This window comes from Myotis daubentonii, chromosome 11, assembly GCF_963259705.1.
Source record: "Myotis daubentonii chromosome 11, mMyoDau2.1, whole genome shotgun sequence".
In the NCBI taxonomy this organism is placed as follows: Eukaryota; Metazoa; Chordata; class Mammalia; order Chiroptera; family Vespertilionidae; genus Myotis; species Myotis daubentonii.
The window spans coordinates 43,762,216-43,778,431 of NC_081850.1; the positions used below are offsets into that span (position 1 = coordinate 43,762,216).

The following is a 16,216-nucleotide window of genomic DNA, read 5'->3' on the forward strand; positions in this document are numbered from 1 at the left end:
CTGACACTCAGACCTCTAAGGAGGGGTCTGCTTGGCTAGGTGTCTCTGTTAGGGGAGATGATGAGGTTGGTTCTGCTGTCTCTGAGATAATGCAAAATGATGCCAATTGTGCGAAATGTGAGTCAGATGCAGGTGCTGCTAAGGAACTGCTGGTGTCTGAGTGAAGAAGGGTTACTGGGGTGGTGCTCACAAGAAAAGGAAGTAGACAGGAAGCCCCATAAGGAACAAACAGAAAGAAGCAAGTCCCTTCTTCCTCCTCCAGCCCCTCTATAGCCCGCTCTTGGCAGAGCCCGACTAGGAGTCAGCTGTGGAAGATGAACGTGGTTTGCCCCAGCATCACAGAGCTGATATAGAAGAGTAGGTTTGACGCTGATTGACAATAATTCAATATCTGGCAGGAAGGCTTTTCCTGTCTTCCACAAATATCTGAGTGCTTACTCTGTTCTAGGCATAGAAGACAGAACCACGAGTAAAACAATAATATTAATTTCTCCCTGAGCAGCTTACATTATATTATATACACCACAGTGGGGAGAGAGAGATGAACAAGAGGGAAATAAATAAAAATTAGCATGTTAGGTGGTAAGTGCTCTCAGGAAAGATAAAAGCAGTGAAGGTGACAGGAGTGCTGAGGGGTAGGAAGAGAACAGGTATCAATTTTAAACCGGCTGTTCAGGAAAGGGCTGAAAAAAATTAAAAAAAGACAAGAGAGCAAAGACAGGGAGTGAGTCATGCAAATATTTGAGGAAAGAGCATTCTAGATAAGGGCAGGGTAGAGGGGAAGGCTGCTTAGGTAGGGCCTTATCTACCATTGTAAGGGCTGTGGCCGTTACCATGGTGACGTGGGCAGTTATGGAGTACAGAAGTGACATGATCTGACTTATGGAAGGCAGCTATGCTCACCACTATACCACCAACGCCTTCTGATCTGACTTACATTTTGAAGGATCCTTCAGGGTGCTCTTTGGAGATTTGATTGGTCTCCTTGGATTCATTCACCTGGGTCCTGCCAACAGGACCTTAATTCTGGACCTAGGGTCTTGCTTGCCACATACATCATTTCTCTCTCTCACCGCAGTGGTAGGTGGGCCTCAGCCAGGCTGCAATGCCGCTGCTCTTGGGCTGCAACTTCACTCCACAATCACAGCCTGTCTTCTTGTTTGTTTTAGTCCCCACTGAATTGAATAGTCTCTCCTCCAGTCGGTCTACTTCTCTGGTGGTACGTTTGGTCTTGTGAGAGTTGGTGGTGGCTTCATATCTAACATTTGTTCATTCTTTCAACAAATATGTATTGAAAACCTATGATGTGTCAAGTGTTCATGCAGGTATGGTGATACGACAGTGAACTAGACACATTAGCTCCCTGTTCTAGAAGTGGCAATGGTGGGTGATACAGAAATTTAAAAACCCTATATGGAAGATAATTTCAGAGAGTGGTAAATGAGGTGAATATGACAGTGTGACTGCTGGCTGCTTGAGACTGAGCAGTCAGGGTCCACCTTTATAATCAGGTGATATGTGGGTAGACACCTGAACGACAAGAATCAGTCATGTGAAAATCTGGGATCGGCAAACACTGATGGACATCCACACTTGGGACTCCTCTTCGTGGGGTGACGTGCTCCGTCATCTTCTTAGAGCCAGAGGAAGGTGCTTGAAAATCCCTTATTATACGTCTCTCTCTCTCTAATACTTTACTGGGGACCACAGAATAATTGATATTTTAATGTGTTCTGATAAGGTATCAAATACAGATACTTTTCCTTTTTGAATATTTTACCAAGTGCCATGCACAGGGACAAAAAAGCATCATGTAGAATCTCTTAGCTCTCAGGCTCATATTATGCTCTGGGGCAGCCCCTATTAGGCCCGAAGGTAGCAGAGCCTTTAAAAAGTTATTTCAAAATAACTACTGATTCATAGAAAGTTGCAAAAAAATTTTCAGGGAGGTCCCATGTACCTTTAACCCAGTTTCCCCCAATGATAACACCTTGCGTAAATATAGTACAGTATGAAAACGAGGAAATAAAGACATGGGTATCATCCATGGAGCTTATTCAGATTTCACCAACTTTATATGCACTCATTTGTGCGTGTGTGTGTGTGTGTGTGCGTGTGTGTGTGTGTGTGTGTAGTGTTATGCAATTTTATGTAACCATTACCACAATCAAGATACAGAAATGTTTCATATACACAAGGATCCTCCCTATCCATTTGTAGCTACACCCAACTCATTTGTAGCTACATCCCTCCTCCCCATACCTAACCATTGACAACTGCTAACCTTTTTTTTATGTCTCTACATTTGTTACTTTAAGAGTGTTTTATAAATAGAATTATACAGTTTTTACTCAGCATAATGTTCCTCATTCAACCTAAATTGTTGCATGTATTGATAGTTCATTTCTTTTTATTGTTGAGTAGTATTCCATGGTATGGATGCACTACATACAGGTTAACTATTCATCAGTTCAAAAACATTTGGGTTGTTTCCAGTGTTTGGCTATTATGAATAAAGCCACTATAAACATTCATATACAAGTTTTGTGTATATGCAGGTTTTCATTTCTAAGGGATTATGTCCAGGAATACAATTGCTGGTTTGTATGGTAGACACAAGCTTATTAAATTATTTTAAAAAAGAAACTGGCAAACTGTTTTTCAGAGTGGCTGTGCCATTGCATATTCCCAATAATGCATGAATGAACTAGTTTTTCTGCATCTTCGCCAGTATTTGGTTTACCACTTTTTTAAAAAAAACCATTTTGATAGGTATGTAGTGATAGCGATACCTCATTTGTGTTTTTTTCCTTTCCTCAATGGCTAATAATATTGAATATATTTTTATGTGCTTATGTGCCATGTGTGTATCATTTTCAGGAAATGTCTGTTCGTGTCTTTTGGCAAACTTTGGAAAGTTCACACATCGCTATATCGATTCTCCATCAAGGTTGGGACCTTGCTCACAAACTTCAGTTAGCTCTAATTCTTGACTGATTTCTTTAACTCTGAATCTGAAGGTACTTTCTATGGGGTGAAAGGCGGCTCTGCATTTTTTTTTTTTTAATCAAAAAACAGTGCCATCTCAGATGCAGGGAAGGGGCGCAGAATTGCAACCCTGAGTTTATTCACGATTTGCAGCCGGGTAAGTTAAGTGAGCTGCGGTAAGTCCTCGCCTTGCGCTCGGAGACTGCAGGGAGGCATGCAGACATTCAGGCTGGTGGGACGCAGGAAGCCAGCAAAGCCAGGAGCCCCTGCCTCCGAACCCGTAACAATGGCAGGGGTGCTCCCGAGAACAACCATCAAGATACCTAAGAGCGAGAGGGCTGGATCCACCTCGCCTTACTTTTTTAAGTGCAGGACCTTCAGGCCCAAGTGCCTGCGGGGGAGGGGTTCCGCCGCCCAGATAGGGCTGGGCCTTTCCCTGCAGGACGAAGCGCCCCGCCCCGGCCCGCCCAGACACTAGTCTCCAGGTGGGGGCGGGGTCGGGAACACTCCGCCCCGTTGCCAGGCGACGGGGGAGGAGCCGGAAGGGGAGCTCGTCGGAGAGGCGGCGGCGCAGCCGCCCTGGCTCCCCCTCTCGCCCGCGCCTCGCTCCGCCCCCGCCCTCCCGCCGAGCTGCGCACGCGTCGCCGAGCGGCCGCCTCCGCCCCTGCCCGCCTGGAGGCGGGGCTGCGCGTCCCGCACGGGCTACTCTCGGGTCGGAGCTGCCCCGCAGCGGGTGAACCGAGCGGCCTCGAGGAAAGGGTGCGGCAGGACCCTCGCCAGAAGCAGGCGCGCTGGGGGCGGCCTCCGTGCCCACCGCGGCGGAGGAAGATGGTGTTCGAGTCGGTGGTCGTGGATGTGTTGAACCGGTTCTTGGGGGACTATGTGGTGAACCTGGACACGTCCCAGCTCACTCTGGGCATCTGGGGAGGTAACGAGACGGTCGCCGGCCCTCAGTCCTGCCTCCTTCCCGGCCTCCCATTGCGCGAGCGGGGCCCTACCCTCTTGGGTCCTCGGGCCCCCGGCTGGCCCGGCGTCGCCACCTGCCACCGCCCTCCGGGGTCAAATTACGTAAAGCCGGGCGACAGTTCCAGGCCTTCGCCCGCGAGGTGTTTATTCTTGGCAGGAGGGGCAGGGGGCGTGGGTGCTGCGGGGAAAGGCCCTCTTTTTTCGAGCCGCGTGGCCGGGGGTCCCGTAGTTGGACTCTCTGGGTCTGGAGTTCAGATTCCTCCCCTCGTGGCCCGGCGGCAGCGGTGCTGGGCGCGGGGCGGCAGCCAGGCGCACCGGTGCTCGGTCTCCATCCCTGTCATTCCTCCCTTGGGCTGTGACGGAGGTCCCGCGAGTGTCGCACGCCGCCCCGCACGTGAAGCCAACACGCGGTGGCCAAGACGCCCTGCCCTCTTCCTTCCTGCCCCGGCCTCTGCGTGCTGCCGGCCGCCGGGGTGTGTGCTCGGGCCGCGCCGACGGGGTTGCTCGTCTGGATTCCGCTGATAAGAAAAAGCGAAACTCCTGTGCGGAATAGCCCAAAGGGGCGGTTGTGTGTTTTCAATTCACAATCTGACCCAGGAAGGTCTTAACTAGTAGGTTTGTGAGGCTTCGGGGTGGTGGGTTGGAGAGAATTACGGACTTTTTAAAGAAACGAGGTGCAGCTGTGCAACCTCTCAGGTCTGCAAAAGACAGGGCTGAAACCTGTGCTTCACGCTGCTGCCTAGACAGCGAAGGACGAAGCTTTACTTCGTATCTGTGTACTCCAGTGCATTACCTTCTTTAAAGCCTCATTTTTAGTGCTTTCATGTTTGTAACATGCCCTTAGAAGTCAGATTCCTTTTCTTTATGAAATGAATCTCCCAGACCAAGGTTAGGGTTATTTTTTTATTTTTACTTATTTTTTTGGTGTGTGTGAATAGTGTGTGTGTATGTATTTAATAAATTAACTATTCTTGAATATGGACATACTTTCAGACTTCTTCTAAAATACTTTTTAATCTTGATTTTTTTTTCTCCTCTATGACATAGTGTAATCGTAAAGAAGACCTCTTGTTACTAATCTTGGTACCTCGTTCCATAATAGACTAAAAGAACTAGGGACATAAGTGCTAGGTCAACATCTCTGATGAGTAACAGAAAGTTGCATATTGTTTCATCTGTGCTGCTTCTCATTTGCAAAGTTAAAATAACAAAACGTGTCTCCACCAACCTCAGAAGGAAGCCATAAGAACATTTCGTGGTGTACTTTGATTTATAGTGGAAGTTTGATTCTATATACAAGGTGTCCCGGTCTGGCAACACACGGAGGCTGGGATTTATCCTGGGATTTGATTATTTAAAATTTACATAAATTACAATTCACCCTTGTGATGTACAGTACTATCTGTCTTGACAAATGCAAAGATGTGTATACACTAGCTGTCATGATAGGGAAGAGTTCCAATAAGACTCCCAAATTCCCTCTGCTGCCCTTTTGCAATCCATTGCACCCAGCCCCCAACCCTCCTCTGGGAACCACTGTTTTGCCTCCATCCCTACAGTTTTATTTTTTCTAGAGTGCTATGTAAATGGAATTATATGATGTGGCTTTTGGGGTCTGGCTTCTTTTAGTTTCACTTCTTTCACGTAACTTCTTATGTAAAATGAATTTGAGAATTACCCATGTGTTGCATACATCGGCATTTCATTCTTATACTATTTAGTAGTACTTTCGTTGTATGATTGTACTATAAATATTTATCTCTGCATGGGTTGAAGGACATTTCAATTTTTGGTAATTATGAAGAGCTGCCATAAACATTCATGTACTGGTTTTTGTGTGATCATAAATTTTTATTTCATTGGATAAATACCTAAAAGTGGGATTTCAAGGTCATATGGTAAGTGTATATTTAATTTATGTGAAGTAATGAAACTGCTTTTCAGAGTAGCTTTACATTTTGAAGTCTCCCCAGCATTGTATGAGTGCTTAAATGCTCTGTACCTTTTCTAGCATTTAGTAGTGTCATTTAAAAAAAAAATTTTTTTTTTTGGCCATTCTAGTAGGTACATAGTGATAAAGTGTTATGGTTTTAATTTTTACTTCCTTAGTAATTGAAGTTGTTGAACTTCTTGTTCTTTGCTGTTTGTATATTCCGTTGAAGTGTCTTTGTCTTTTGCTTATTTAATTTTTTTCTTTTTCTATTGATATTAATTCACATTTTAAATTCACCCTTTTAACATGGAAAGTATTTTTTAGTATAGTCAAAACATTGTGCAATTATCAACAATGTCTAATTCTAGAATATTAAAAAAATATTTATTATTGAAAGTATTACACATGTCTCCTTTTTCCCCTATTGATCTCTCCCTACTCACTCCCCCCCAGCACATGTTCCTGCCGCCTTACTGTCTGTGTCCTTTGGTTATGCTTATATGCATGCGAGTCTTGGTTGATCTCTCTCTTTCTTTCTCTCTCTCTCTCTCTCTCTCTTTTTTTTTTTTTTTAGTCCTCACCCGAGGATACTTTTCATTGACCTTCAGAGAGTGGAAGAGAGAGGGAAAGCCAGAGAGAAATATCCATGTGAGAGAGACACATCGATTGGTTGCCTCCCACACGAGCCCTGAGCTGGGCCCAGGCCAGGGAGGAGCCTGCAATCAAGATACTCGCCCCTGACCAGAATCGAATCTGGACGTTCCATCCACTGAGCCAAAGCTGGTTGATCTCTTAACCCCTGCCTTCCCTCTGAGGCTCGATGTGAGGTTCCATGCTTCTATGTCTCTGGATCTATTTTAGTTAATCAGATTATATTGCTCATTATATTCCACAAATGAGTGAGATCATGTGATATTTATCTTTCTCCGACCGGCTCATTTCTCTTAGCATAATGCTCTCCAGGTCCATCCATGCTGTTCCATGTGGTAAGAGTTCCTTTTTTTTTTTTTTTACAGCAGTGTAGTATTTCATTGTGTAGATGTACCACAGTTTTTTAATCTACTCATCTTCTGATGGGCACCTAGGCTGTTTCTAAATCTTAGTTATTGTAAATTGTGCTGCTATGAATCTAGGGGTGCATGTATCCTTTCTGATTGGTGTTTCTGATTTCTTGGGATATAGTCCTAAAAGTGGGATCACTGGGTCAAATGGGAGTTCCATTTTTAATTTTTTTTAAAAAATATATTTTATTGATTTTTTACAGAGAGGAAGGGAGAGGGATAAAGATAGAAACATTGATGAGAGAGAAACATCCATCAGCTGCCTCCTGCACACCTCCTGCTGGGGATGTGCCCACAACCAAGGTACAGGCCCTTGACCGGAATCAAACCTGGGACTCTTCAGTCCGCAGGCTGATGCTCTATCCACTGAGCCAATCCGGTCAGGGCCTATTTTTCATTTTTTGAGGAAACTCCATACTGTTTTCCTCAGTGGCTGCACCAGTCTGCATTCCCACCAGCAGTGCACCAGTGTTCCTTTTTCTCCACATCCTCGCCAGCACTTAGCGTTTGTTGATTTGTTGATGATAGCCATTCTGACAGGTGTGAGATGGTACCTCATTGTTGTTTTGATTTGCATCTCTTGGATGATTATTGACTTTGAGCATGTTTTCATATGTCTCTTGCCTTCTGAATGTCCACTTTTGAAAAGTGTCTATTTAAGTCCTTTGCCCATTTTTTGATTGGATTTTTATCTTCCTTTTGTTAAGTTGTATGAGTTCCCTGCAAATTTTGGAGATTAGGCCCTTATCAGATATAACATTGGCAAATATGTTCTCCCACGCAGTGGGTTTTCTTGTTTTGTTGATGGTTTCTTTTGCTGTGCAGAAGCTTTTTATTTTTATGTAGTCCTATTTGTGTATTTCTCCTTAGTTTCCATTGTCCTAGGAGCTGCTGTATGGGTAAAGATATTGCAACGACATATGTCTGATATTTTGCTGCCTATGGATTCTTCTAAGATTTTTATGGTTTCTCATCTTATGTTTAAGTCCTTTGTCCATTTTGAGTTTATTTTTGTGTATGGTGTAAGTTGGTGGTCTAGTTTCATTAGAAAGATCATACACCATGACCAAGTGGGATTTATTCCAGGGATGCAAGGCTGGTACAATATTCACAAATCAATAAACGTGACACATCACATAAACAAATTGAGAGACAGAAATCACAATCATATCAATTGATGCAGAAAAGGCATTTGACAAAATCCAACACCCATTCCTGATAAAAACTTTCAGCAAAGTGGGAATATAGAGATCAGACCTCAACATAATAAAAACCTTACATGACAAACCTACAGCCAACATCTTACTCAATGGGCAAAAACTAAAATAATTTCCCTTAATAATGGGAACAAGACAGGGATGCCCACTTTCACCACTCTTGTTTGACATAGTACTGGAAATGCTAGCCGTAGTGACCAGACAAGAAAAAAAAAATAAAAGGCATCTCCAAATTGGAAAAGAAGAATAAAACTCTCATTAGCAGATGACATGATCTTGTACATAGAAAACCCTAAAGACTCCATCAAGAAACTACTATACATAATAAATGAATTCAGCAATGTAGCAGGATACAAAATTAACACCCAGAAATCTATGGCTTTTTTATACACCAATAATGAACGCACAGAAAGAGAACCTAAAAACAAAACAATTCTATTTACCATTGCAACAAATAAATTAAGATACCTAGGAATAAACTTAACTAAGGAGGTAAAAGACCTGTAATTGGAAAATTACAGGGCATTGAAAAAAGAGATAGAGGAAGACATAAACAAATGGAAGAATGTATCATGTTCATTGATTGGTAGAATCAACATCATTAAAATGTACATACTACCCAAAACGATCTATAGATTCAATGCAATCCACATTAAAATACCAATGACATATTTCACAGACCTAGAGCAAACACTCCAAAAATTCATATGGAATAAAAAAAGACTTCAAATAGCCGCAGCAATCCTGAGAAAGAAGAACAACGTTGGAGGGATCACAATACCAGATATCAAGCTATATTACAAAGCCACTGTTCTCAAAACTGCCTGGTACTGGCACAAGAATAGGCATATAGATCAATGGGACAGAGAAACCAGAAATGGACCCAAGCCATTATGCTCAGTTAATACTTAACAGAGGAAGCAAGAGCATACAATGGAGTCAAGACAGTCTCTTTAATAAATGGTGTTGGGAAAATCAGACAGATACATAAAAAAAAATTCTAGAACATTTTCAACACCCACAAGATAAACCTCATACCCATTAATAGTCACTATAAATTCTTAATCTTCCTCCACCTCACCTCTGGCAACCACTAATCTACTTTGTTTTGATGGATTTGCCAGCTTGGACATTTCATTTAAATGGAATCATACAATATACATGGCCTTTCATTTCTTTTTTTTTTTTCCACTGATAATATTTTTGAGGTTCATTCATGTAGCATGTATCAGTATTCATTACTTTTTAAGACTTAAGAATATCCCATTTTATGAATACATCACATTTGTTTATCCTTTATTCAGTTGATGGACATTTAAGTTATTCCTACTTTTTGGCTTTTATGGGTAATGCTGCTATGAGCATCTATAATAATAAAAGCATAATATGCTAATTAGATTGGACAGATGAAAGACCTTCTGGACTTCATTCCGGATGTCCTTCTGGACCAGGGGTGGGCAAACTTTTTGACTCGAGGGCCACAATGGGTTCTTAAACTGGACCGGAGGGCCGGAACAAAAGCATGGATGGAGTTTTTGTGTGAACTAATATAAATTCAAAGTAAACATCATTACATAAAAGGGTATGGTCATTTTTTTTTTTTTTAGTTTTATTCATTTCAAACGGGCCGGATCCGGCCTGCGGGCTGTAGTTTGCCCACGGCTGTTCTGGATGAAGCCACAGTGGGGGAAGGGGGGGGGGAGCGAGGCAGAGGTGGCTAGTGGAGATCAGGCAGGCAGGCAGGCAAGCAGTTAGGAGTGATCAGGCAGGCAGAGGCATTAGGGGTGATCAAGCAGGCAGGCGAGCAGTTAGGGGTGATCAGGCAGGCAAAGGCGGTTAGGGGCGATGAGGCAGGCAGGCAGAGGTGGTTAGGGGTGATCAGGCAGGCAGGTGAGCAGTTAGGAGCCAGAGGTACCGGATTGTGAGAGGGATGTCCGACTGCCAGTTTAGTCCTGATCCCGCAGGGGCAGTCAGATATCTCCCAAGGGGTCCAAGATTGCGAGAGGGTGCAGGCTGGGCTGAGGGACCTCCCCTCCACCCCCCCATATACAAATTTCACATACCGGGCCTCTAGTTCATATATAAGTATTTTGTGGGCATATGTTTTAAATTCTCTTGGGTATATACCTAGAAGTGGAATTGCAGTCATATTACTTTTTAAGGAACTGTCAAACTCTTTTCCAAAGTGTTGGTTTTCTTTTTTTGGGTAATGGTACCAAATTACTTTATTTGAAGGAATGGTACAAATGAAAGACATGAGTGGATGGTATGATACCAGTTATAGAAAAGGTAAAGGCAACTCTAGCATGCACATACTGCTTTGATGACCAGGCAAGTCACCTCCTTGGCTATGGGAAGTCAGCCTAAGGCTTAGCTCTCATCAGTTTCCCAAGGTGTGCTTGTCAAAGAGATATTCTGCCGTGTCAGTTTTAGAGGCCTCCCTGTGCAAATTGGTTACATGGTCACCCAATTCTTTGATGGATTTCATCTGCTCATTCTGGTAGTGAGTCTCAAAGAAGTCACACAAGTGAGGGTCATTTTTGTCAGTGGCCAGTTTGTGCAAAGTACAGTAGTGACTGATTCACTTTCTTTTCCAAGTGTAATACACACTTCATTGCAATTCAGCCCATTCTCCCAGGCATCACGGTCTTGTTTCTTGATATCCTGAAGGAAGATTCAGCCACCTTGTTGATTCTGCAGCTTCATCACTTTCTCAGCATGTTCCCTCTCATGAGATGGTGAAGACAATATTTGGCAAGATTCTTCAAAGCCACATCATCCTGGTAAAAGTAGCTAGACATGGACAGGTAGACATAGGAAGCATAGAGCTCCAGGTTGATCCGGCGGTTGATGGCAGCCTCTGAGTCCTGGTGGTAGTTCTGGCCCACCTGGGAGGTGAACTTGGTCGTTGTCATGGTGGGCAGCTAAGGAGAAGGGGCTGTGCAGCACTGGAGCAGTGGTGGGGGCCTTGGGATGTCCAAGGGCACTGAGAGGAGGTGGCAGAAGGCTGGATCTGGGCAGCAGGCTGCGTTGGTCGAACTGCCCATTCTGTCCAAGCACTGTTGAAGCAGGAAACCCATGGCCACTCTGCAAAGACTATCCAAAGTGTTTGTTTTCTTATTGTCTGGTATTGAGAGTTCTTTAGATATTATGAATACAAGCTCTTTTCCAGATATGTAACTTGAAAATACGTTCTCTCACTCTTTTTCCGGGCTTGTCTTTGCAAAGCAAAAGTGTTAAATTTTGATCAAGTCCAGTTCATTAAAAATTTTTGAGTCATTCTTTTGATTGTGTATCTATGAAATCTTTGCCTAACCTGAAGTCATAAAGATTTTCTCCTACATTTTCTTTTATAAGTTTATAATTTTACTAGAAGCCCTGTGCACAAATCCATGCACCTGTAGCTCGCTGCCGCCCTCCTGTAGCTCCCTCCGGCCCCGCTTCCCCCCATAGCTTGCTGCCCTGCCCCCTCCTGCAGCTCTCTGCTTGTAGCTCGCTGCCCTACCCTCCTGCTGATCCGTGATCTGGTCATTACTAGGTTGGTTGTTATGAAATGACCATTTGCATATTACATCTTTATTATATAGGATATTTCACATTTAGATTTCTGATCTATTTTTGTATAAGGTATGGTATAGATTGGAGGTTGAGATTCATTTGTTTGCATGTAGATGCAAATATCCAATTGTTCTAGCATCATTTACTGAAAAGAATATCCTTTGTCTATTCAATATCTTTGTACTTTTGTGAATATCAGTAGACTTTATATTGTGTCGGTTTAGTTTTGGATTGTAATTGTTTCAGTGATTGGTGTGTCTGTCTTTTTACCAATACCACATTTGTCTTGATAACTATCTTAGTAGTAGTCTTGAAATCAGGTAGTGTGATTCCTCTAACTTGGGTATTTATCAGATTTTAAAATAACATGTCAGTGTTTTCTGTATAGAAGCTTTAAATAAAAGCTGGAAATTAAAAATAAATTGAAAATTTAAAAAGTAATATTTTATAAACTTAGAGGATTTTAAAGAACAGTCTTTGAAAATTTTAATAATAGAAACTAGATGCTGCATAAGAAAAATGTTAAGGTTATGGACTTAATATTTTAGGGTCTAATGTCAGAGAGACCTATTAGTTGTAAATGTATGCTTTGATAGAATTCTATGTAGTAATCCAGCTAAATTCACTGTTAACATAATAATAGTATAAATTAGTACTTAGGAGTTATATGGGTGATTCCAAACTTAATAATGGGTAGGTAGTACTTTGAAAATTTGTTTCTGAGATTTTTCTTTGGAAATTAGAATCCATTTTTTCCTTAGAAATGTTGTTTTATATGAGTGGAGAGTTTCCAAAAACCTATTTAATTATAATGTAGCTGAACAGTGCTACTTTACTGGATCCTAGAGAGTTAAGTATATTAAATGCTGGTGTCTTCTAAGTATTTTTTGGGAAGGGAAAGAGAAATTGAGCTCTATCTCAACTCTTGGCAATTTTGATGTTGATCAGGTATACTCTTTGTATACTACTATTTACAAATCTCCACTCTTCTTATATCAACTTTTTAAGGAGGTGGCAGTGCTTCATAGACTCATCTGAGATTCATCATCCAACTTTCCAAAAACAATTTTAGCATTTCACATTTCTTTCCAGAGCTATGCTGCAACAGAATCAGTCGTAGGTACTTGTTATAAATACAGATTTTTGAATACTTTGCAGATATTATATATAACTCACTTCTGTGGAGTAGGACAGCAAAATATTTTCTTCCTTTCGTTTGTTTAACAAATAACACAGGCACTACTTAGGTGCCTTTTAAAAATACTTTAGAGAAAAGTATTAGAAATTCAAAGGCAGAAGCAGTAGTAAGGGTGGCTTGTGTGATAGAATTATCATTTGTAAGATGGAGTACCTATGTACCTATACTTTACAGCCTCCTCTTATTACAGTAGTTTCCCTGTGTCCACAAGGTATATGTTCCAAGACCCCTAGTGGGTGCCAGAAACTGCAGATTGTACCGATCTTATATATACTGTTTTTTTCCCTGTACATACATACCTTTTCACTTAAAGGAAGATCTTTACTGCTTTTTGGCAAAGCCGAACTGCCAGTATCACTACTCTTGCACTTTGGGGCTGTTATTAAGTAAAATACTGCAATCCTGACGGTCAATTGGATAACCTAGCTGGCTACCAAGAGACAATAATGAGCCAGGAGAATACACAGCATGGATACACTGAGCAAAGGGATGATACCTAGAGAGTTGGAGCAAGACAGTGTGAGATTTCATGATGCTACTCAGGACAGTGCACAATTTATAACTTATGAATTGCTTATTTCTGTAATTTTCCACTGATTATTTTCAGATCACGGTTGAATACTGGTAACTGGGACCCTAGTTAAAAGAAATTTGGGAAAGCGAAACCTAGGATAAAGGGGAATTCCTTCTCCTTCTTTCTCTTGTTTTCTCTAAAATTAAAATACGTGGACAAATTGGTAATTTTTTGTTGTTATGCCTGTCATTTATGTAACGTTAGAAGCGCAGATTTGTTTTTAACTAATTTGCATAGTCTGTTTTTGAAATGTTAATCTTTCAGTGTTATTTTTATAATAGTCTTTTCCTCACCAATTGATATCTTTTACCTCAATTTAAAGACACACAAAAAAGGAGGCTAAGAAACATTAAGCAACCAAATTACAGAGATAATAAGCAGCAAAGCTGGGATTTGAGCACAGATTCATCCGACATCAATGCCCAAGATTTTTTTTTTAAATTTATCTTTATTGTTGAAAGTATTACAGATGCCCCCCCTTTTCCCCTCATTGACCCCTCTCCTCCCGTCCCCTTCCCAGGCCTTCACCCTACTATTGTCTGTGTCCATGGGTTATGCATATCCTATCTAATAAAAGAGAAACATGGTAATTGGCGTACGACCGCTACCCTTCCCATTGGCTAATCAGCGAGATATGCAAATTAACTTCCAGCCAAAATGGCGGCCAGCAGCCAGGCAGCTTGAAACATGAGGCTTGCTTGCTTCAGTGACGGAGGACTCCAACGTTCCCCGCCTGCCGCTGCAGGCCTCTGAGCTGCAACTCTAAGCAACTATGTTACAAATATAGAAGCTAAACAAAACCCCAGAAACCTGCTTTAGTCCGCCGGGCTTCAGCCAGCAGGATCGCAACATTGTAAGCAAAGGCCAGAAACCTACTTTCAGCAGCGGAGGCCTAAGAGCTGGAGCCAAGCCTCAAAGCTAAAGCTGGCCCAGAATAAAAAAGAAAAAAAGGAGCGGTTGGGAGCTTCAGTCACCCCCAGCCTGAAAACAGCCCTCAGCCCCTCACCCAGACTGGCCAGGCACCCCAGTGGGGACCCCCACCCTGAAGGATGTGTGACCAGCTGCAGACAGCCATCATCCCCTCACCCAGGCTGGCCAGGCACCCCAGTGGGGACCCCCACCCTGATCCAGGACACCTTTCAGGACAAACCAGCCGGCACCCACCCATGCACCAGGCCTCTATCCTATATAGTAAAAGGGTAATATGCCTCCCAGCACCGGGATCAGAGGAGCTGCGAGGCCTCCCGGCACCGGGATCAGCGTGGCAGGGGGCAGCGCCCAAACCCCCTGATCGCCCTGCGGCTCTGTGTGTGACAGGCGGCGGAGCCACAACCTCCCTATCCACCCTGCTCTGTTCGTGACAGGGGAAGGCGCCCCAACCCCCTGATCAGCCCTGCTCTGTGCCTGATAGGGGGGAGCTCCCCAAACCCCTGATCACCCTGCGGCTCTGTGTGTGACAGGGTGCAGCGCCCCAACCCCCTGATCGGCCCTGCTCTGTGTGTGACAGTGGCGGCGCCCCAACGCCCGCCCCCCCCACGGGCCCTGCTCTGTGTGTGACGGGGTAGAGCCATAACCTCCCCATCGGCCCTCCCCTGAGTGTGAGAGTGGCAGCGCCCCAACCCCCTGATCAGCCCTGCTCTGTAGGTGATAGAGGGCGGCGCCCCAACCCTGATTGGCCCTGCTCTGTGCGTGACAGGGTACAGAGCCCCAACCCCCCTGATGGGCCCTGCTCTGTGAGTGACAGGGGGCAGTGCCCCAACCCCCTGATTGGCCCTGCTCTGTGCGTGACAGGGGGTGGCGCCGCAACCTCCCCATCGACCCTGCCTTGAGCGTGACAGGGGGCAGTGCCCCAACCCCCCAATTGGCCCTACCCTGAGCGTGACTGAGGGTGGCATCACAACCTCCCGATCCGCCCTGCTCTGTGCATGACAGGGGGCGGCGCCCCAACTCCCCAATCGGCCCTGCTGTAAGCCCAACCAGGGGCTGCACCTAGGGATTGGGCCTGCCCTCTGCCACCCGGGGGGCAGGACTAAGCCAGCAGGTCGTTATCTCCTGAGGGGTCTCAGACTGTGAGAGGCACAGGCCGGGCTGAGGGATCCCCCTCCCCCGCGAGTGCACAAATTTTTGTGCACCGGGCCTCTAGTCCTATATAATAAAACCCTAATATGCAAATCGACTGAACGGTGGAACGACCAGTCGCGATGACGTGCACTGACCACCAGGGGGCAGACACTCAATGCAGGAGCTGCCTCCTGGTGATCAGTGCACTCAGCCAGAAGCTGGGCTCATGGCTGGCGAGCGCAGCAGCAGTAGTGGGAGCCTCTCTTGCCTCTGCTGCAGGTGGGTGGTAAGGAGGCAGGGTCTGGGACTTTGAGATCCCTGGACTGGGAGAGAGATGTTCTTAGCTAGCAGGCGAACATCCCCGAGGGGTCCCGAACTGCAAGAGGGCACAGGCTGGGCTGAGGGACCTCCCAGAGTGCACGAATGTTGTGCACCGGGCCTCTAGTATGTATATAAATTCTTTGGTAGATCTCTTCCTCTCCCACTCCCCTCAGGAACCTCAGTCTGTTACATGCTTCTATGTCTCTGGATCTATTTTGTTTGTCAATTTATTTTGTTCATAAGTTTTCACATATAAGTGAGATCATGTGATACTTGTCTTTCTCTGACTGACTTGTTTCATTAGCATGATATTCTCCAGGCCCCTTCATTCTATCTCAA

At 44.2% G+C, this 16,216-nt stretch overlaps 1 protein-coding gene and 1 pseudogene across 6 annotated transcripts in view; one reads left to right on the forward strand and one right to left on the reverse strand.

Moving 5' to 3' along the window:
* Positions 1-3,648: 3,648 nt before the first annotated feature.
* Positions 3,649-16,216, forward strand: part of VPS13A (vacuolar protein sorting 13 homolog A) — a 206,911-nt gene continuing 194,343 nt past the window's right edge. For all 6 annotated transcript variants that reach the window (XR_009447628.1, XM_059656963.1, XM_059656964.1 and 3 more), the window contains exon 1: positions 3,649-3,916. Coding sequence is in view for 5 of the 6 variants with exons in the window: in XM_059656963.1 (XP_059512946.1) it covers positions 3,817-3,916 (100 nt within the window). In the remaining variant the exon portion in view is untranslated. The remainder of the gene's footprint in view (positions 3,917-16,216) is intronic.
* LOC132212775 (ferritin heavy chain-like) lies at positions 10,546-11,080 on the reverse strand (annotated as a pseudogene).